General features: G+C 34.2%; 2 protein-coding genes across 2 annotated transcripts; both read left to right on the top strand.

The window, feature by feature from the left end:
- The first annotated feature begins 893 nt into the window (after nt 1–893).
- LOC7464295 (uncharacterized) lies at nt 894–4,515 on the top strand. Its single transcript, XM_002318413.4, has 8 exons — nt 894–1,199; nt 1,823–1,967; nt 2,052–2,220; nt 2,487–2,757; nt 2,923–3,188; nt 3,278–3,493; nt 3,832–3,934; nt 4,084–4,515. The coding sequence occupies exons 1-8, from the start codon at nt 1,049–1,051 to the stop codon at nt 4,140–4,142; spliced, it is 1,380 nt and encodes a 459-aa protein (XP_002318449.1). The 5' UTR covers nt 894–1,048; the 3' UTR covers nt 4,143–4,515.
- Nucleotides 4,516–20,296: 15,781 nt separating this feature from the next.
- On the top strand, nt 20,297–22,238 carry LOC7496421 (scarecrow-like protein 18). Its single transcript, XM_002318411.3, has one exon. It carries the CDS (start codon nt 20,689–20,691, stop codon nt 21,994–21,996), a length of 1,308 nt encoding a protein of 435 aa, XP_002318447.1. The 5' UTR covers nt 20,297–20,688; the 3' UTR covers nt 21,997–22,238.
- Nucleotides 22,239–23,766: the final 1,528 nt, after the last annotated feature.

Raw genomic sequence — 23,766 nt, 5'->3', positions numbered from 1 at the left:
ATTCGATTTTAATAAGGTCATCTCTCATCCAATTCATTTTAAACTCGATCAAAGTTAGATTTTAGATCGATTTGCTAGAATTTACTACATTTGTTTTCCTTGACATGTAAGATCCTTTATTATTCACATAAAATATATTTTAAATTTAAAAAAAGTTTTAGAGTCTGTTTATTTATACGGCTAACCACATGGTTAGTTATATAAGACATTGTAATAACTTTTATAGTTGCAGTTTTAAAAAAGTGGGTTAAAAAAATATTTTTAGTCGTGGTATAAAAAAATAGGTTTTTAAAAAATATAAGTTTGGTTAAAATTGTTGTGAGATGAATTTTTATATGTAAAATAAATAAAAAATAAGTTTTCATGGGTGAAAAACAGGTTAGTTTGGAACACAATTATATATAGAATCCAACACAATTACTTAAAAATAAAATAAAAACTATCACAATATTAAACAATTTCTTGATCATTTTGAACACCACTAATTTCTTTTTTTTAATTATTTATATACTAGTATATACCTATTTAAAAGTACAATAGTTTCTATTTTTGTATACTTTTCATAAGTGTATTTATTTTGAAAAAATATAAAATTAATTTTTTTAAATTTTTTTTTATGATTTTAATAAGTTGATATAAAAAATAAAAAAATATTTTAATATATTTTTAAATAAAAATATTTTTTAAAAATAACTTGTATACAATATCAAACACTAGGAAATAATTTAATTTTGTGACACTTCAAACTTCAAAGTCAAACGTACAACAAAAGCAAAAACAAAAGTCCAAAAATCATGAGAAGCAGCTAAAAAATACCAAAAAGATGATGATAGCATAGCATGCAGAAGATTACAGCCCACTCTTCTTCAACCTGTGCTATATATAACTCTCTCTCACGCATGCTTCAAAGAGAAGAGATCCTCGCACCCTATGTGTAGAGGTTGTTAAGCCTATAGCAACGCAAACATTATTCATCACAGAATATTTTTTGGTTTTTGCCTAGGCTTCTTTCTCTCAAAAACAGGAGAGTGAGGGAAAACAGAAAAAAATGGAAGCTTTTTACTATTTGGTTTTTGGGGCATTAAGTGCTGTAGTTTTAGGAATTGAGCTAAGCAAGACAACAAAAGATCGAATCAATACATCTCCTGCTTTCAATTCTTTCAAGAACAATTACCTTGTTGTTTACTCTCTTATGATGGGTGAGTGTTCCCTTTCTTTCATTAAAATTCAAACTTTTTTAGATCTATCATTGTCTTTATATGGATCTGATGTGATTTATGTGTTTTTGATTGGTTTTTGGAGGTGGGTTTATTAGCATTTTTGTGGGATTGGTTTTGTTGTTGCTGAAAGCTCAAAACTTCATGAAAACAATGAGTCGTGTAAGAATGTGGGATTTAGGCTGTGTTTTTTGTATGGCGGGGACGTTGGATCTGGATTTAGATTTGTCATAAATTTATGGGTCTTCTTTTGTTTGTTTTGTCTACTACTTAGTGGAGGGTCGGTATTTGGTGCTGTAAAGGTTTGAGCTTACTTTGCGTTTTGTACAGAAAGGCAAGTGTCTGCCTTGTAAACTGATCACGGAGATTGGATCTGGTTTCTTTGATATATCAAAATAATGACTTCATTTGGCATTTATTTTTCATTTTGATTAGATACTTGAATGATCTTGTTTATTTTGTTGAATTTTAGTTAAGCAGTTTTTTAAGGCTTTAGCTGGATTTGAAATTTCTTAGTTCTTGCCTTTAGTATCAGAGTAGAGCTTGGTAATTCAGTTGTTTCAACAATTATGTTCATGATAAATTACTGTTTTTTGTGGTGACAGCTGGTGATTGGTTGCAAGGTCCATATGTTTACTTCCTTTACACTACATACGGCTTTGGGAAAGGGGATATTGGGCAGCTGTTTATTGCTGGTTTCGGGTCCTCCATGCTGTTTGGGACAATTGTTGGATCGTTGGCTGATAAACAGTGAGAGTTTCCTCTGAGATTTGTTATTGTTTTCTAAAAGTTCTCTTTCTTTTACAAAGTGTGCTCTGCTTGGTTTTATTTCAGGGGTCGAAGGAGGGCATGTGTGACTTATTGCATTACCTATATACTGAGCTGCATTACCAAGCATTCTCCTCAGTACAGAATTTTAATGATAGGCCGTATCTTGGGAGGTATCGCCACTTCTCTCTTATTTTCATCATTTGAGTCATGGCTGGTTGCGGAACACAATAAGGTAAAGGATCGTGTTTCTGCTGTAGTGCTATTTGTTATTACTGGCTGCATTTAGGTCTAGAAGAACAAATAATCAAGTGATCACTTGGTAGATCAGAGAACCTCCTAAAATTAATTGGTTCAAGATTTCCAATCCAAGTTTCTGCTATAGGCAGTTTCTACGTGCTAGTCTTTGCTAAAATCAATTCAATCAATCAGTAACTGATGCGTGATTACCTTTGAATGCTACCTATCTTAATTCTTCTTTATTTCGCTTAACTGGTGCAGAGGGGCTTTGAGCAACAATGGCTATCACTGACATTTTCAAAGGCGATTTTTCTGGGAAATGGTCTTGTGGCAATTTTGTCTGGATTGTTTGGAAACCTTCTTGTAGATACATTTCAACTTGGTCCTGTGGCTCCTTTTGATGCTGCTGCATGCTTTCTTGCAATTGGAATGGCTATTATTATGTCATCATGGTCAGAGAACTATGGAGATCCTTCAGAGAACAAGGACTTGCTTGCCCAATTTAGGGGTGCTGCTGTGGCCATTGCTTCTGGTAGAGTCCTAGTTGCTTTGCATGATGCATTCATTGTTCCTTGTGGTGTTTGACAAGCTAGTTTTATTTTCAGTTTGTTTCTTCCTTGCTTTCGACATCCCTTCCACATTTTTTTCCCTATTCCTTTTTTCTTCTTTCCTCTGAATTATGTTAAATGCTGTTCAGATGAAAAAATTGCTTTGCTGGGTGCCATTCAGTCTCTGTTTGAAGGTTCTATGTATACCTTTGTGTTCCTTTGGACACCAGCTTTGAGCCCAAATGATGAAGAGATTCCTCACGGATTTATTTTTGCTACATTCATGTTGGCCTCAATGTTGGGAAGCTCTCTTGCATCTCGGTTGATGGCCCGCTCATCACCCAGAGTAGAGAGCTACATGCAGATTGTTTTTGTTGTTTCATCAGCCTCTCTTTTGCTTCCTATTGTATCCAGTGTATGTATAATTTCCAATCCATTCTTGTACTCCTTTCTTGCCCCTTTCAATTTCTCTTATTAATCTTCTGTTTCTCTGACATGGAACAGTTCTTAGTGCCGCCACCTAAAGAGAAAGCTGAAGGCATCTCATTCTCAAGCTGTCTCCAGATACTCGGCTTCTGTACCTTTGAGGCTTGTGTAGGGATATTCTGGCCTTCCATTATGAAGATGAGGTCCCAATACATTCCTGAGGAGGCCAGGAGCACCATTATGAACTTCTTCCGCATTCCACTCAATATCTTTGTGTGCATTGTTCTGTACAATGTAAGTTACTAGCTTTACTGTGTATCATGACTCATTAGGAGTAGCAATTGTAGAATTGCTTATAGAGCTGAAAAAACCCAGATTAATTTCCAGGAATTTATGCCAGTGTATATAAGTTTTGATAACCCGCAGTGGAAAAAAGTTCACTGGTTTATCATTCGATTGGTTAAGACTAACCCCATTGGTAGCCATCTTCAGCATGACCAATCTGTAACCTGGAAGTAGTTTTTTGCTCCATGCTTACCATCTCCCCCCTCCCACCCATCCAACCATGACTGGAAACACTGAGCGTCTCTTGTTTTCTGTTACTAACTTGTTCTTTGGTTTTTGATTTGAAGGTTAATGCTTTCCCTATCACCATTATGTTCGGCATGTGCTCGATTTTCCTCTTTGTGGCATCCATCTTGCAGAGGAGGCTCATGATGATTGCGGACAAGACAAGTAAATCTTTGCCTTAATCTTGCTACTTCTGCTGAACTTTGATATAAATGCAGTGCTCAGTTCATTTTACATTATATTGTGCGTGCTGCATGGTGGGAGAAGATATGGTGCTAATGGTTCCAATATTTGCCTGTTGTAAATTATTACAGAGACAGAAGAGCGGTCGATGAAGGAAAGGGATACCGAGGCAGAGCCTCTAAACATCTGATTAATCTCTATACAGTAGACCGAAGATTTCTGGAAACAACCATCCAAGTCATTCTATACATCTATTGTGCTTCCAACTAGATGTGATTTAGCCTTGAAATTTAACAAGGAGACTATAGTGGTCTGCCCTCCAAAGAAAAAGGAGATACAAATATGTCTCTTGAGCTTTTCTATAATTATCATTCTTTTTTGACTGTCACCTGTTTGACAGAGTAGTGTATTAGCAGTCTTTTCTTTCATCCCCTCCTTTGCTTGTTAAGGAATTTGACATGTCTACAAAGTAATTCATGTTTTATTCTTTTCAAAGCTTGGTCTATAATTTTGTATCTATTGAAAGTGTATCTGGCTTCTTAATAGACTTGCCTGCTTTTTCATTGTGAGTGTTTTTTAGGAGATGGCCGGCCATGTAAAATCACTAAAATGCTAAAAAACACATGCCCTTTACTAGCAAAGAAAGTTGAGTGATTTGGCACTTGAACTGATGATTCGCTGTTGAATGTCAGTAGAGATCAATGCTTGTGGCACCATTTAGCTTTTCATGGAAGGTTTAACGTACTGAGATTTAATGACGAGAAAAGAGAGGAGAAAAACTCATAAGAAAATAAGGATAGAAATGCATCAATTTCTTTATTTTTCAACAACAAAACTTGTTTTTGTTATTTTGTTAACTAGGTTATTACTCATACTACACTGCGGCTTGAAAATAAAAATAAAAATTGAATGTAAAAAAAAAAATAACATCTAGATTTCTTGATATTATTATTAAATTTGGTACAATAAATTAAACTTGAAAACTCTTCTTTACTTAGCTCAGGTCTCAAATTATACTGCGTGGAATTTGCTGAGATTGTAAGAAAGTAACAGACGATACTTTACCCACTAGGTTGCAGCCTGGATTCCGACCACGGCGAGAAGAATGAGCGAAGGGCTTTTTTGGGTTGATACTAGGACTGTAATCTTTTTCCCAGCGGCGAGGAGCAAGGCATGCTTTTGTGCAAAAGAGTCAACACGCCACTCAACACAAGCATTTCAGCAAAATGGAAAGCTCCTGGGGCCACACCGCAACCTTGAAAACCAAAAGTCATGGTTTTCCACCGAGACGATCGGACAAATTGGGGTAGGCAGTGATGGGAGTGCTGATTCTGAGACTGATTCAGCCATGATAGCTGAAGAAATATCCCATCAACATGGAGATGCTATTTGGGATGTCTGTCAGATCATTGATGATATTAAATTGCTTCTCAGTAGCCACCGTAAATTTGTAAATAGCAAATTAAGGAACTATTAAGAAAAGATATAAAGAAAACACTGTGCAAAAAGATGGACTCACCATATAAAGAAACTTGAAGTGTAGGAGTAAAATTAAGAAACTATTTTGTTGAGGGACTACTTGTATAAAATATAAAACCTATAAGGACCTCCAAAGGTCAGTAACCTCTCATTTTCTATTGTTCCCTCCTCCTGCCAGGTTTATAGGCAGGGAAGAGGATGGAGGCGATAAAAAGCTAATCTTGATCAGAAATTCTCCACGGATCAAGAGAGAATGAGAGCAAAACAAGAACAGCCCATGATCAGCAACGAAGCCAAGAAGACAAGGGATCAGCCAAATCTGACAGAATGTCAGTCTTGTGGTCTCCGCATCTCCTCCCATAAAAGACTCGAAATTTTATACAGTGAGTGGCGAATCATCCTTCTTTGTACAAAATGTTTTAATCTTGTTGAGTCTTCCAGGATTTGCTCTTATTGTTTCAGACAATCATCTGATAAGACTAAGTGTTTTCGTTGTTGCCAATGTAAGAGGGTTGTTCATAAATCTTGTTTTGCAAAACGTAAGGCTGTCACCCCTTGGTCGTATTCTAGTTGTGATGGTGGTGGTGATTTTTCTGTTTGTATAGATTGTTGGGTGCCTAATTCGGTTGCTAGTAAGAGGGGGGGAGTTTGTAGGGATAGCAAGAGGAATAGTGGTAGGGTTTTGGGTAGAAGTTTGGAGGATGCTAATTGTGTGGTACAGGAGAAGGTTGAGGCTGCGGTTAGGGCTAGGGATTTGGCTGTGAGGAAGGCGTTGGAGGAGAGGAATGCGGCGGATGTGGCCAGGAAAGCATTGGATATGGTGGCTAATAACGGGGTTGTTAAGGAGAATAATGATGTTGATGATTTTGAATTGGCGTTTCGGTTGCATCGAGCAATAAATAGCTCGCCCCGGATATCGAGTAATTTGTGCATGGTTAATTCAAGTTGTTTGGGTGTTGCTAGGAGAGGGGAGGGTAATGGTCAAACGCGGATTAGAAATTCTGATTTTAGGAATCCCATTGCTTGTGGAAAGCTTGATGATTTTCTGAGTAAAAGTGTGGACGTGGAGTGTCGGAAATCGAATGGAATTGGTGATGGTAAAATCAGACCTAATGCTAAGAAAGATGGAAATGCGGGCAAGTGTTCGAAGATGGGAGAACAGAGCTTTTTCAGCAAATTGATAGACTCAAGGGGGAATGACCATAGTGTGAACTCTGGTTCTCAATCTTTTAGGGAACGAAATGAATCTATGACACCTGATGATAAAAGTTGCAAGGGAAAGAGTGATCGCTATCTGCTGAAGTATAGTAGGAGAAAGTTAGATGAGAGGATAATTCCAGATGGTGGACCCAAGTTCCTCTATGAAGGCTTGCACTCAGGACTTGCACCTCAGCAATGGAACAGCTGCTAAGGTGTTCTAAAGAATTGTTGGGGATCTGTCAAGGATGACACCAAATCTGTAGATTTACCTATAATTTTCCGATAGGTTCTCAACTTTTGAGGTTTCAAAGAGTTAAAACAGTGTGCTTTCCTTTATGTATGAAATTCTTTGTACTTGTGATCTTTCATATTACATTCTTAAATTCAATCTTTGTGCTTTCTGTTTTCTATCTGTAATTACATCTCTTACATGCTCTCTTCTCTGGCCGTGCTGGTTGCTCTTTTACTTATATCATATGAGCATGCTTCAATAGAAATATCATTGATATTTAACCTGAATGACTGACGGTGGCACACTTCTATGGTATTAGAAGGAATGGAAAAGAAGCAATTTTATGGAATAATGCAGCAAAGATCTGTTCAGGATTTTATATCTGCTTTATGTGGCTGTTAATTTATGTGCCAAACATGTCCTTTCCTCGTTGTCATTTTGAAAATTGGGAATGTGGATAATTAGCTTAACTTGATAGAGTTTTGTTTCTTGCTTATTGACTGTTTCACAAAATGTCGTTTATTTCACAATAAGGTGCTATATTTGAATTCATTCTTGGAAGTATATTGTCTCTGGGATGCTATGTTTAATTAGCTCCAATAGAATCAAAATACTGATAAGTTCGTTCTTAATATAAGGACTGACATTTTGCTCCTGCTTCTCTGTTATGGACTGCAGACACCTCCCTGATCTCGTGCCTTGTATTCGACTGTTTTGTTGATGATGCTTGTTTTGTGAGAAATCTTGTTTCACTATGCATTCAGTGGTAATGTTGCTGTTGCATTAATTCTGCTGATTCTAATCTGTTGATGCAAATTATGAGGCAGCAATACTACAGTTGTTTCTCTGGGTTTAACTACTGTTTCTGCATTGCTACCGCTGTTTCTTACTTGGCTGATTTAGTTTGCAGAAGTTGATTCTGGCTTTAACTTTGTTATAGGCAGTCTATGAAGTCCTCACTTTTGACTGGCCCATGTAATTCTCTCTCTTGTTGTAGGTTTTGGATCCTTTGGCTGCATTTTGTGTACCAAACTGCCTAGACTAAGCCTTTCTTCTTGCTCCCTGACCCCTGTTGGCGTCCTTAGCGAACTTCCACATTTTGGTTGAAAGATCACATCAATCAACCATTAGGAATAAAATGAATTAATTTGGATGATCCCAATACCCCTAGTTGAGATGGTGGTTGTAAGTATTTGTTCTTGGAAACTGAGTTAAAAGACATGCAGGACAGCAAAAACACGAGAGTTGGATACACTTGCATGTTGAAGTATTGATTAGTTATGCATTCATGTGTTCACTGTATGCTCATTTGGTTATAATTTTTGAAAGTTAATCTTCAAGAACATCAAGGGAATCCTTGTCACTCCAACCCTGTCAAAGAATCACAGGTAAACACACCTTTCTCTATTTAGTTGTCAAAAGCTCAGCTTAGTTTCTTTCAACATCTGAAGTATTTTCTAAACAAGTCGAAACTTTTTCCCACAGCCTTAACTGCTAAACAAGCTCAAAGCAAGTGAAAGCTACGATTATAATGATGAAGCTATAAGAGTTAGCCCTTCTACACCAAACTTCGTGATTAGGTGTGTGGTTAAAATGTAACGAAGAAGAAAGGAAACAGCTGAAGATATATTTCAAGAGTTGATGGAAAAATGGAGACACATTGGTTAAATGTTTCCTTTATTCAGTGACTCAATATATGTAATTACCTTGGTTTATGCTATCCGAGAATTTATTTTTTTCATTTTCTTATTCTAACATGTAATTTTTTTATATATAATTTATCTTACTTTCCAATATTGTAGAACATAATTTGAAGAAAGAAATTGATTGCTCAGAGAAGGTACACACCACAAAATTAAGATGGAAAGATTACCAGCAGGCAGCAGACCTGTCTTTGAATATTCTGTTGGTTAGTTGGTTAGAACAACAGAACCGTGCAACTGCTGAACAAGGTCAGGTGACACCTTTTGTTGCTTTCTATTTCTGTCACTTCGACATTTATCAGTAGAATTCTCTTATGGGTTTTATAGATTTTCAATTCTACATCGAATTCTCTTATGGGTTTTATAGATTTTCAATTCTACATCTTGATGGTGTTCTTTGACATTTAAATTGATTGATTTTTACTTCGATGAATGAGTGAAATATTGATTTCGAGGAGAATTGAGATAGGGGCAGCCCCTCTTTAAAGATGATAGGAGATGAACACTAAGCATCTGAAAACTTTCAAATATGTGTTCCAGGGATACATGTGGTTTAGCAGGGACCCAGTTGATCCTAGAAGAACTGTGTATGTGGTCTTTGGAATATATGCTGAGTGAAGGAGCAAGGCATTTTATTGTGCAAAAGAGACAACATGCTACTCAAAGAACAAGCAGTTCAACAATATATATGGACAGATCCTAGGGCCGAACCCCAACTTCCGAAAGTCAACGTTCATGCAGCCTTCAAATGAAGTGTAATTGATGCTCCCATGCAGTCATTAGTGTAAAAAAAAAACCCATCATTAATCACATTAGTAGTAAAAGGACTCAACTAATTAAACATCAATTGTAGTGGGGCATCAAATCATATTTCAAGGGCTTTATGGATTGCAATTAGCTCTGCTTCATATTTTTTTTAATAAAAAATAATAGATTTTATCATATCAATATGAACATATATTGCATTATTATTAGTAAAAATATAGCTACGTTGACACATTCAATATAAAATTAAAATGAGTATTAATCTAAGAAAAAAAAGGAAATGATTCCCCTCTTTTAAAATGCAATAACTAAAATTTCGTATTGAAACTAACTAAAATTTTTCCTTTTTTTCCCTCTCGATCACATATTTCGTATTGAAACCAGCTAACAATTTAGTTATTTCATGCAATCAACTAGTAACTACCCACAATACAGAATGCTGATTTGATGAAGGAGAAGTATATATTTAATTATGGAGTTGTAGACCATTGATCTAATTAAGTACAGTACTATACGATCCTGGCCAAAATAAAAATTCACAGAGATGGAGTCCAAAGTTCCAGACCCCTGCACATAGAATTGTATTGAGACACACATCTCAACATGCTCTCCAACCATCTGTACTGGTGCGACCTTGTAAGGACATATCAAGGCAATCTGAGCCATCTTCAATTGGTTGCTTTGCTCGAAGAACTTGAGTATCAGCACTGTTAAGTTTGATGATCCGAATGTCTTTAAGAACCAAGACACTTGATGATGACTCGATTGTCTTGAAATATACTACAAGGGTTGCAGCAATGTTGATGCTTTGAGGGCAATGTTTATATGTGTGCCGCAAAGACGACTGCATATATTTATTTTTTTGTTGTTCTGCTTGTATCTATTCTCTAAGGATATATAGTTTAAGATCTCTGTCTGATGGTAAAGGAAGTTTCATTCCTTGCTTAATTTTCTAATTCTAAGTAACGATACTTAAGAAAATTCCTGGCCAAAGGTGCCACCAAGATCAAGAAACCATGGTCTTTTAGGAGGTCAAACACAATAATCCTTCTTTCTCCCAATTCAAAAATTAGTTTTGGGCTTTCTCTCTCTCTTTTTTTTATTTTTATTTTTGTTAACTAAATTGCTTCTTTCCATTGTTTTGGATCTCTCTTTCCGTAATGCAGTCTCTAATTCTAATTTAGACACAAATACGGTAATCTTCAGATAATAAGAAGACAGGATAGACATTTAAATTACTCTGTTTCGTCAAATTTGGCACAGATTTTATTTTGATTGTCGGCCTGTAGTTTTCTCTTGGATATATGTTAACTGACTAGGTTAACATGTTAGCGATTTGTGAAGGGAGAATTGGAGATTTTTTTTTTGTTTCTTCTATGTGATGGCAAGTATAATTAATTAACGAGCACATATAAGGTAATTGTGGGTGTATGGGTGCCTTTTTCCTTAGGATTTCAACCATAATTGTCAAATTTAATCCTTTTCTTCCGATAAGATTTCGGATTACTTGGGTCGTGGGTTAATTCATTGAATTAGTTAGTTGATTCGTAGATTAAGTATCTATTTGAAAGTGTAGAAATGCATTAAAATAATATTTTTTTTATTTTTAAATTTATTTTTGACACCAGCACATCAAAATGATTCAAAAAAACATAAAAAAATTAATTTGAATCTATAAAAAACAGAATTTTTTAAAAACACAGTCCAACTACAATCCCATGCACCCTCTAATTATGATAAATTATTTAATTTGTATAAATATATTGATTATCATATAGTACAACAATTATATATCATTCATAACCAATTGATAATGGTGTATGTGAAGAGAGAAGATGTCAAATGTTTTTGTATCTCATGTGTGTTAGTGTAGTAAGTTAGGGGAGTTTTTGTCTTCTTCTTCTTCTTTTTTTTTAAAAAAAGAGGTAGAATAGTTTGATTCTTATGTTAAACAATTTAGTTTTTATTGGTTTGGCTAAATTAATTAGGTTTTGAGCAAGATTAAATTTCAAGTAACGGATTTAATCTCAAGTATAGCCTAAATCAAATTTCAAGTAATGAGTTTTTGAATCAATCCATCTAGTATTGATGGAAGATTTATTAGGGGGGGAGGCCTAGAGATGCTCTATTCTACTTTTAGCTATAAAATTAAATTTATTACTCCTTCATTTAGAAAGAAAAGAAAAGAAGCAAAGTTACGCTGGCAAGGCTGCAGGTTATACGGCAGCACACGTGCTTGGGGTGGGGACAAAAGGAGTAGAACGTAGAAGAAAGGAGGAAGTTTGCTTGTGTAGTGTTGTTAATCATAACTTGTCACGGCAAGGGAGATGGTCTCCTCTCGCTGTCCAGACTGATATCCCTGCAAGTAAAAAAGAAAAAAAAAAAGATGGATATGATCATGGACAGTGCAGTACGTACTGTTGATCAGTGAGAGAGTGGTTGCATCACCATTGATCACCAAGCAAAGCATGGAAAGAAATGGTCCCATGTCGCTATGCGAATACACACAGATAGGGCAAAGGAAGCAGCAGTAGTTTCACTGCCCTAACTCTTGTAAGAGAGGCTGTAGAGTCAATCACACATGTCCTATGGCTTGAAGAGTATCTATCAATCAATGTTGAAATAAAAAGGAATCAATCCAGCCATAAACGGGACAAGCAAGGCCACAACAGGAAGTGTCAGCAAGCTTTGAGACTTGATCAGACCCCAGTATGCTGAGAGAAGAGAAGCAGCTCTCTTATGCAAATTTATGGCTTTGCGTGTTTCTGCCGAGGTTATCAAACTTGTCCCACACCAACCCTTCACTCTCCCTCCTCCTCCTCAGCTGTTTCATTACTATTTTTTTTTTTCCAATTATATATTATTCTGTACGTATATACATTAATTATGATCCCTGTTCCATGTGCCAGACACCTATTTATTCTGTTATTCATCCATAAACCAATGCTTTTGAAGGGAATTCATATGATGGACTTGGAAATAACAGAACATTCTCACTATTTCACCCACTAATGCATAGTAACATGCGAGGTAGATGTAGACTTTTGTTCATTTTTAAACCGAAAATTTAAGTACAATACACACGTTATATATATATAGATGAGAAGTTGCCATTCTCTTTCTTTGTTAATTAATTAATTAATTAATTCATTAGAACACTTTACCTTTTCTATTCGCCATCATAGAGGAAGGCAAAATTAGTTTCTATATTTAAAGAATTTTGTAGAATTTAATACAAAACTGATGAGGTTCGGAAATTCCTCTTGAGATTGTGGGCTCAGGCTTATGTTTTGGATAATTAGTTAATCTCTTAATTCTGATAATCTGATCGATTTTTTTTAGTCAAAGCGGCTGGTGGCTAATACCTGATTCTTATAAAAGGTCTCATTTAATGAATGTTGTACCCTCGTCGCGATGACCCTTCTTGGGTGGGATCTAGAAGGTCTTTTGGTTGGTTGAAGAGTCGTCACTTGGTATCAAGACTACTAGGGACCATAATTGGTTTTTCAGATATTCTAGGTAAGAGATTGGTTGAGTAAATTGAAAGATATTAACACCCTTAGTACGTCTTACCTGAGGTAAGCTGCATTGTTTTTTTATTTATTGTTTGCTATGGTCTAATGATGTCTATTTCTACCGACTTACTATGACGAGTTTACTACGATGAACAAACTTTGGCCTTTTTAGATTATAGATTAATCATGCATAAGGAAGGGTCTGTGCAAAGAAATGGATCAAAATTGGTTCGAATCAAGGGGCTAAGACAATGTTCTTCCCAAGAATACGAAGAAAATTACCCATAAACTTAGAAGAAGAAAAAAACCAGTCATGCCCTGCCACTGCCAAGCCCTAGAAATGGGTATTTTTGGCTTGTAAAACATACCCTTTTTTTTATCCCAACAAGTAACAGTACTATACACAAACATATTTAAATCTAGAAAACTAACAAAAAACATCAAAATCAAGTATGGGGTACCAAATCCAAAAACCACCAACCTAAAACAGCCTATATGTTTATGCAATATAGATTCAAAATTGATTTTCTGAACTCATTTTGTGTATGAACAGGTTTAGGAAACCTAGGATAAACACATTTGCTTTAATAAGCATAGCTTAAGCTAAACAAAAACTAAAACAAAATTATATATATATAAAAACAAACTTAAAACAACAACTTTAATGTATCAAAAACACAAAAAAAAACTTCAAAAGAACATTATTAAATAAAAAACACAGCAACAAAAAGGTGAATGCAACATCACTTGTTAAGTATTCCAAACCTCTTTTCTATGCTTGTAAACATAAATATAAAACAAAATAAATAAAAAAACAACAAAAGCAAGTCACAAAGGATCTTTTTTGGATCAACAAGGTATACCTAGAACAACCACTCTCTCTTGGCTTTCGTTTGGAAACTTTTTCCTCTCACAAACTTGCAAAGCTTAAGAAAAATTTTGTTTAAGCTTTTGGATCTCTAGATTCTCTACACTTATGTTTCTTATTGATATTTCTCTTCCTTTTCTTATCTTTTCTTTTAGTTTTTTTTTCTTCCCCCTACTCCCTCTTGTGATTTTGAAGGGGTATTTATAGGGTTTTGAGAGGTCTTGAATCCATTTCTGACCTCTTGATCTTAAGAGAAAACCCTTAATAAGAACCCAATGAGGAATCTTTGTGTGTGAACACATGAAAAGAAGGTCGGTTCTTGCACAATTATGTTTCAGTTATGGCTGATTGAGTTGTCCACTTTTAAGATCTCATCAGAGAAATTCTAACGTCATCGTCACCTGAGACCACCTGACGCAGGTAGAGGGGATGTACACCTTTCAATTGGATCCAACCTTTCTCAATTTGGAGGTTTGTAGCTCCTATTCTTTCATTTGAAGTTGCTAACTTGATCAGCCAAAACTATCAAAATAGAGGCCAGTCAACTGAACGACGTGTAACTCACATTCTCTTCATTAAATCTGAACGACACATTATTTAAGGTTTTGAATTTAGGATTTGGAACATTTTAATTAAGTCATTATTCTTCCAATTGCTTTTAATTGCACTCATAATTGCCTCCAAACTTTTAATTTCATGCAATTTCAACCATGTCAAACTCAATCGTAAGCCCCTAAGTTGACCGCCTTTTTCATTTTAGCCATTGATTCTGAATTTGTGCATTTTTACACTTAATTGATCAATAAACTTTCAATTTCTTCAATTTGGCCTCTGATTTGGTCAATCTCAGTCTTTACATTCACTTCTTTTTCAATTTGGTCCTTGGTTTTGGATTTCTTCAATCCAGTCCTTAATTGCCCATCAAACTTCAAAATTTATACAAGTAAAGTCCCTATCTTTAGTCAATTGCAATTCAACCCCTGACTTGATTTTCTTCCAATTAAAGTTTAAATTGACTTCAAAAATCAATTTTTCTTTAAATTAAGCCCTCATTAAATTCAATTAAACCTTGAAATGTTCCAATTAAGTCCTTAAACATCCAATTTTGAATTTCTCTCCTCAAATTGAATTTTCCTTTGCTAATAAGGTCTTCATTAGTAAAAAATACAATGTTAAAATTTTCAATCTTGTATATTTTGATCTTTCTTAACCAGTCTTCAACAATTTCTTGGGCATTCAGGTATATATTTTTTTTACTGATATATATTTTTTTTAATTTTCTTCCAATATTTTTTCAATTTTTTTGTATTTTTTTCTTTTCTGATTTTTTTTATATGGGGCCCCAAAATGGGTAACAACAATAAATTTAGGGACTTTTCGATGATTAAGTATATATCATTTGAGAGAAAATACAATTATATTTTAGAGAAGAATTCTAAGAATAGATATTCAATAAGGAGTTAAAAAAAATTAAGTCTGCCCTTATAAGGATTCTCATGGTCCCTCTTATAGCCCATTTGGCTTATATTTGTTTTTTTGAAGGGAAGGGAACAAAGTGGAAGTAAAATATCTCTAACTCGTTAGAGTAAAAAAGTCTCTGTTTCATCAAAGTAAAATATTTTTGACTCATCAGAGAGTAATATATTACTAACTCATGGTGTAATCATGGAGCTCAAGATTCCCGAAGTCAAAGCGCTTGGTTGAGCCTAGAGATGGTGGGTCTAGTAGCTCGTCGAATCCATATATACCTAAGCTCAGCGCTTGGCTGAGTCCAAGAATGGTGGGTTAAACAGCTCGCCGAACTCATAAACACTTGGACTCAAAGCTTAGATGAGCTAAGGGATGATGGATCAAACAGCTCACCAGACTTATATATATTTAGACTTAGTATTTGGTTGAATTAAAAAATAATAGGTTTAACAGCTCATTGAACTCATATATGCTCGCACTTGACACTTGGCTTCGCGAAAAAAACATTGGGTTATCACTAGTCAATTTTTTTTTTTTAAAAAAAAAGATCCGGTAAAAATAAAAGACGCTGAAGCATTAAAAACTATTTCCAAAACCTCATTAATTATTAAAATGGTATTGTATTAAGCAATCTCCAATACAAATTTAGTAGTCTCAAAGCATCTTCTCGTTTTCCTCACTAAGTACCCGTATATTCCTATTGCTGTCTTCCAGATTTGAACCATTAATTACCCTAATGTCTATTCTTTGTCCCCTCAGCAGCAATATCATCGAATTTCCCAACATAACTTGCCTCCTCTTGCACCATGCAGACCACATCATATGATCAAAAACCCTCTTGTTCTCCTACTAGGGATGGATCTCTCTCGTGTCCTGTACGTGCATGGTTATTTGTTTTTGTCATGGACCACCACTACCAAGTATCCATATACTAGCATTAATTCCCTCTTGATCTATGCGTCTGGAGATTTAAATGAAAGGAAGAGAAGGGTTTGATTTATTTATTGGAGAGCTAGGAGGAGGTAGAAAGATGCTCATAACCAGATTTTTATTAGCAGGTAGACAGCTGACAGTGATGAGATGGTCATAGCTAGCATGGCGAAAGCAAAGCGAAAAGATCTTAGAACGCGTGTCGGAGCTGAGACTATAGCTAGCTAGGGCCGGTGGCATTGCAAGCCAAAAAAATCTATGAATCTATCCAGATTTCAACTGTATCAGACGTAACCTGCTGGTGCTGATCTCTGCTATTACTATTTCTGTCACTTCATACTTCTTTATTGTTCGTCATCTCATTCATACAAGAATAGTATTGATGAAATAAATGCTCTCAACTCCCAGTCCACTTGCAATTATTACAATCATAGATGTGTTAAAGCTTCTATCATTCTGCGGACACCAACATTAATTCCTTGGCACCCGCACTCATCACTCTATATGATGCGGAGGCGTGTTCTTTGTTTTATTACAAGTATAGATTAATTCATGCAACGTTGTAATTTTATTTTAATTCTTTTAAAAATCTTAATTAAAAAAATATAATTTCTAGTTTTTTAAACTTGTTTTTCTTAAATTACAATAATAAAAACTAACATAAAATCAAATACATATTTAATCATACAATAAATCCAACATTATTATAAATTTTATTCGGATTGACGGGTCAATCCAACACCTTATGTGTTTTATAATCAAATCAAGTAATAAGTTAACTTAGAGTAGCTAAATAAATTAATCTTTATTTTAGCAAATAGTATTATAATAAGAATTTCATACAATTTTTTCCAAATCTAAGTATAACAATTCTTTGAAAAATTCTCCTTGGATTGTATGCAAATTTATCCAATTCAAACGGTTTTTTTTAACAAGCCAAATATGAATAAAAACACTGGAATGGGCAAACACCCAATAATGTGATATTCTTTAACTAACTAACTATATATATTTATTGAAATTAAATCTATCTCATAAATTTAGCGAAAACAAATAATTTATGAAAAAAAAGAGATTCATGAGAAACAATACATTCTCGTATAAAATTATCAGACTAACTGTAAGAAGAAATTAAAGTAGCTGACCATGAGATTGAAAGGATCTAGTAGTGTGCCTCATGCGACAATCCGGGAAAAACTAATAGTGGCTAGCAAGTGCTCCTACTCCATGCTATGGACCTATGGTGTAGGTTAACTATTAATTAATTTGTACTAAAATTGCAATTCGCAAGCTTTCCCATGCATGTATTTGGAAAAAGGTATTACCCTGAATGTTTGTTTTTGTGTTTTTTTTTAAAAAAAAAAATTTAATTTTTTTTTTGCTTTAAAATAATATTTTTTTAGTATTTTTAGATTATTTTGACGTGCTGATATTAAAAATAATTTTTAAAAATAAAAAAAAATATTATTTTGATGTATTTTTTAGTAAAAAATATTTTAAAAAGCAATCACGATCACACTCTCAAACACCCTCGTAATGAATGTAAATGTGTTTAGTTACATTATTTTTTAAAAAATATTTGTCTTGAAAAAAATATTAAATTGATATTTTTAATTTTTAGTTTTTTTTTAATAATTTTAACATGTTGATGTTAGAAATAAAAAAAACTAAAAAAATTATTTTAATATATTTTCAAAAAAATTACTTTTAAAAAGTACTTTATTAAACCTATTTTAATCCATGACCCGACCCAAGGCTTGGGTAATGAATATGTGAGTTAACCTAGTCACTCCAAAATGACTTTGTTTCAAAAAATAAAAATAAAAACTGAATTTTAACTTTAACAACTAGATTGTAAGTTGACTTATTAGTTCGATCTAGTTTAACTTATATTTTTTTTAATATGATAATTGACTCAGGTCAAATTTTTAAATTTATCCATTTTTAATATGATTGGGGAATCAACTCATCAACAAAATGTGTGTGTGTATACATATATCTGAACGAGGAACACTAAAACAGCATGACTGTAAATCTACAATTATTTTCAAAAAAAAAAAAATAGAGGGAGTTGAAATAAGAATTACACCTTGTTTATGTATGTCATTGCTAAATGTTGCAAGCATATATCCGAGGGAAGGAAATGAAAACATTCAAACATATTTCTATACATGAAAGAATGAATGAATGAATGAAAGGTTCAATGAATCCTTTCCCGGGCCCTAAGCAAATTCCAATGTTCTGCAACGCGACACAACACAGATTGATATTGGAATTCACTGCTCTTTCAGATACCAGTACTAACAACTATGTCTACCACGCATAGTTGAATTATTATTGGTAATTAAAAATTAATTAAATAATTTTAAGAGTGTATCATATAGACTTAACACATTTAAAACAATATAGTTTTTTTTTTAATTGAGATAGTTAACAGAGAGATTAAACTTTCTTAATCATCTATAAATAGCTTATTCATTTAGTTAATTATTTAGGAAATAGCTAGCTAGAAATTATTCAGCATCTAGTCTAATCCATGCATTACATGCGTAGAATTATTATAGATAATTATTTGGAGTATCTGTTTAGCTGACTAGGAAAGATCAAGGTGAGATGAGATATGGGAAAATGTTATATTAATTAAGGTGTGTGTCCAGGAACTGGATGTTTAAGATGTACAATAATATCAGAAAAAAAAAAAGATGTACAATAATAAAACGAAAGTAGCACTGGTCTTTTACCACACTAACATTGTTTGGCAAAAGATTTTAGAATATAGTACAAGATTGAAAAGTATTGGAGAAATAATATATATATTTTCAATCAACCACTAAAAAAAATTGCAATTTTATTAATAAATAGCTAATAGAAATAACGATTGTGTTAAACAACTGTTATTGTCATTAGTATTTGTATTAAACAAATGTCAATATAAGTGATACAATTATTCTTATTAGAAACAATAATACAACCATATTCTAAAAAATAAAAATATTCATTTCATCAAAAACAATTTATATGATAATTCAATGCAAACCCTAATTGTTATTACCTTGACCTTAATGCATCAATTAAAACCTAAATTATCTCAATTGAACAATTTTCCCAATCGCGATAATTTTTTTTCAAAATTCAACACAAACTTTGCAATGATTTCGACCATAATTTTATTAATAACATTATTTTATTGAAAAATTATCTAATTGTATCAATTAAAACAAAATTTATCTCAATTCAAACAATATTATTAAATACAACAAGTAACCTAATAATCAATTTAAACCTTAATTTCTCTAATTCAAACCTAATTGATTCCATAAATAACATCAATTGTATTAAAAATACATAATTGCAACACTTAAAATCCAAAATTATCTTAACATCATAAAATACTTGGTTATCAAACACAACACAAATAGATATTAATCAAAACTTAAAATTTATTAATTCGATAATGAAACCTATAAAACTAAGAGATAATGCAATTGCTTTACTTTGAATTTTTATGGTTGGGTGGCGATTCCACCATTTGTTGCGGCAAAGAGGCTGCAACACAAGTTTAGGCCGAGGGCTTACAACAAAAAACAATAGAAAGGCTAGTGGAGACGAGGTGAAAATAATTATGGTGTTTTGGTGGGTTTTTTGGTTTTTTTTTTTTGAATGAACAATAGCTATGGAAAACAAAGGGGTGATTATATACTTATCATAATCCCGATTTAGAATCATAATTGTAACATGTAACCGTTATTTTAAATTATGCTTTATATATAAAACACAATTCAGAATAATGATTATATTCACAATCATTATTCTGAATAGCAATTGTATTAAACTATATAATTTCTTTTTTTCAAATGATGTCATTTTCTTAAAATTTTATGCGCTAGCTGTGTCATTATTCAATAAGAATTCTGAAAGTAGTGGAGGAGGAATTTCTGATGTAACTTCTTATCCTTGATGTCCTTGTATATCCCCATTGCCAATATATTGATTGGTCAAAATCCCAGTATATTTGGAAGATTTCATTTCCCTTAGAAAGTTTTTTGCAACCACACAAGAAAATGGTATTATAATGTTGCTCCTATATTAATTATTGTCAAAGTAGCTAGCTAGCTAGCTAGCTAGGGAGTTTATAGGGGGACATGGTCCGTGGATGCTGAGGCTGTAGAGGTGGGAGTGAACTGAGGACTTGCACGACAAGTAATAGGGACGTGCAGCATCAGCATCACCAGCAGTTGAAGCAGGTTGAGGCAGACGAATGAGCGTATTTATTTGGTTTTCATCATCTTTCCTAAGTACCAACAATGTTCTCTTCTTTCTCTCATGTCTCATTAATTACTACAAGTTGGAAGCCATGCCTATTGCTGCCTACCCAGCACACACTGTTTGTTTCTTTGTCAATTTGCCTTTTCTTCACACCAAGTTCAGCATAAGCTCCATATTTTTTTTTTTTTATCTTTACCTTTTTTCTTTTGTCATGTATCTTTTTCACCAGCTTTGAACCCTTGTCCTGATGCTTTTTAAGCTTCAGCTAAGGCAGGTCACAGGCTGGATTCTAGCATTGATAGACCACTATGCTTGGCTCCTGGTCACAGTTGCAGACACAGTCACAGCTGATGAGTTCATCAAATTCCCATGATCGACATCAAGAAGAAGAGACTCCAGGGCCACCAACAGCATTTCATATGCGTCAATTGCTAGTCAGTTGTGCAGACCTCATCTCTCAATCTGACTACTCCGCCGCTAAACGGTTCTTCTCCATTTTGTCTTCCAACTCTTCTCCTTATGGTGACTCCACCGAGAGGTTGGTTCATCAATTTATTCGAGCCCTTTCTCTCCGCCTCAATGGCCATGGAATCTCTACAAGTACTGCTCCTGCTGCTCATGTTTTCAATATCAACAACATGGTTACTTCCCGTCCTTGTGGGACTAATGATAAGATGTTGATCAGCTATGAGGCGGATCAGGAGACTCTTCGGTCTTGCTATTTGTCCTTGAATAAGATCACCCCATTCATAAGATTCTGCCATCTAACAGCAAATCAGGCTATTTTGGAAGCAATACAAGTAGGGCAGCAAGCTATTCACATCATAGACTTTGATATCATGCATGGGGTGCAATGGCCTCCATTGATGCAAGCTTTGGCTGAGCGATCTAACAATACTCTTCATCCTCCTCCTATGCTTCGAATCACTGGAACTGGCCATGATTTGAACGTCCTCCACAGGACAGGAGACCGCCTTTTGAAATTTGCTCAGTCTCTGGGCCTCAGGTTCCACTTCCATCCTCTTCTTCTACTCAACAATGACCCTACCTCACTTGCCCACTATCTCCCCTCAGCAATTACTCTTCTCCCAGATGAAGCTCTGGCCGTGAACTGCGTTTCGTATCTTCACAGGTTCCTTAAGGATGATTCTCGTGAACTGCTCCTTTTTCTCCATAAAATCAAGGCCTTGAACCCTAAGGTGGTGACTGTTGCTGAAAGGGAAGCCAACCACAACCACCCTCTCTTCTTGCAGAGGTTCCTGGAGGCCTTAGATCACTACACAGCTCTCTTTGACTCCCTAGAGGCAACCCTGCCACCAAACAGCAGGGAGAGACTGGCAGTTGAGCAGATATGGTTTGGGAGAGAGATAATGGACATAGTAGCAGCAGAGGGAGAAGGAAGAAGAGAAAGGCATCAGAGATTTGAGACTTGGGAAATGATGCTGAAGAGTGTAGGGTTTATCAAAGTTCCATTGAGTCCCTTTGCACTTTCGCAGGCCAAGCTCTTGCTAAGGCTCCATTATCCTTCTGATGGCTATCAGCTTCAGATTCTCAACAATTCTTTCTTCTTAGGCTGGCGGAATCATTCCCTCTTCTCTGTCTCCTCCTGGAATTAGCTAGCTCCCTCAATTACTTGCCTTTTTTTCTATTTAATCATTAATGTCTCCTCATATACATCATCAAATGCTCTCCTACATTCACATAGCACTAATTATTTGTCTTATATTTAGATTAGGAATAACTTTTTTCTTTGTTAATTACGTTAGACCAATTAATGTTTTGTATTGAGCATCATAGCATAAATATTATAATGAGGATGGCGACGGTTTCCACTGACAAAATCTGTCGAGTTAAAGAATACTGCAGCATCTTCTCTTTTTCTTAGATAGCTAATTAAAAGTGTTCTTGTTTGTCTGTTAATTACTTAAATATTATTTCATAAAAAAAAAACCTTATTAAATATTAGTGCAATATTTGGGTGCTGCTTATCTTTCTGTCTTTAATGATAATAATGCTAGCTTCACTTGATCGATATATAATTTTAAATGTGCATATATGTGTGTGTATTTATTTATAAGATACTGATCAAATCTTCCTTATGGAAAGGATAAGTTCAGCTATGCTATGTGCATGATGAGATGGTGAGACTTGTGAATTTAGAGATAATTTTTGAAACCCGATTTTTTTAGTTGATTGAAGTTTTGATATAGAAATGAATTAAGAATGAAATGATTTTGAATGTAAAATAATCATATCATGTCTCAATCAATATATGATTTATATTATTTTTTAACAGATCTCTTCAAATAAAAATCTTTTAAGTATGAAATTTGCACAAATTCATGTTATATATTCGAACTCGTGACCGCTTGATTAACAAAACTCTGATACCATATCAAATAACCATTTATATCAAAGAATCATCTCAACTTCACAGCTTAAGTTAGGTGAGGTGAAGTTTCAAAATATGTTTTATATTATTTTCTAGCATCCCCCTCAAGTACACACCCCTTCAAATGAAAACTTTTTGAGCTTGAAATTTACTTAGGCTTATATTACTTTGTGCTTAATTTTTATCAAATAAGAATTTAAGCTATTTAATGAGAACCTGACATATAATTTATATTATTTTCTAATATTAAATATTAATTTCAAAACAAAAACTTTATGTTCAAATTGAAGGGGGATTTTTATGATAGGAATCATATGTTTATTTGACAGCCTAAATTATTATTATTATTTTCAAACAAACCATGAGAAGAGAATTGGAGGGGAGAGCTAGCCCACAATTGCTCAGCAAAACTCCCTTATATTGGTTGAATATATATATATATATATATATATATATATATATATATATATATATATATATATATATATATATAGCTAGGTGCGATTTAAACTTTCAAGGTGGATGGGATGCATGGGCTAAGGTTTCCTTCTGGTTTTCCGCGCTAAGTACCCTTATATTCCTATTGCTGTCTTTCAGATATGCACCATTAATCAAGTCCCCTAATATTTGCCCTTTGTCTCCTCAGCAACAAAATCATCGAAGCTCCCAACATAGGCCTTCTTCTTGCCCTTACCTTGCCTCCTCTTACACCATGCATGCGGCCATGAAAACCCTCCTGCTGCTAGCTAATTAAGCTAGCTAGGGATAAGTCTCGTGCCCTGTACGAGGTTATTTATTTTGTCAAGGACAACTACTAATTACCCATTATGATTAATTATTTGTAGATCCAGATGATGCGGCTGGCCTTCTGATCAATATATCTATACTTGATATATATATAATTAATGCCCTTTTCGTTTCTCAAATTAACAAATCAATGGAGTATTCAAAGGAATAATTAAGTAGCCATCGATCAAGATCTCGAGTGCTGTAC

The sequence above is a fragment of the Populus trichocarpa genome, chromosome 12 (assembly GCF_000002775.5).
Source record: "Populus trichocarpa isolate Nisqually-1 chromosome 12, P.trichocarpa_v4.1, whole genome shotgun sequence".
NCBI classification, from domain to species: Eukaryota; Viridiplantae; Streptophyta; class Magnoliopsida; order Malpighiales; family Salicaceae; genus Populus; species Populus trichocarpa.
The sequence above is the reverse complement of the archived record's forward strand: the minus strand, read 5'-3'. Positions and strand labels throughout refer to the sequence as shown.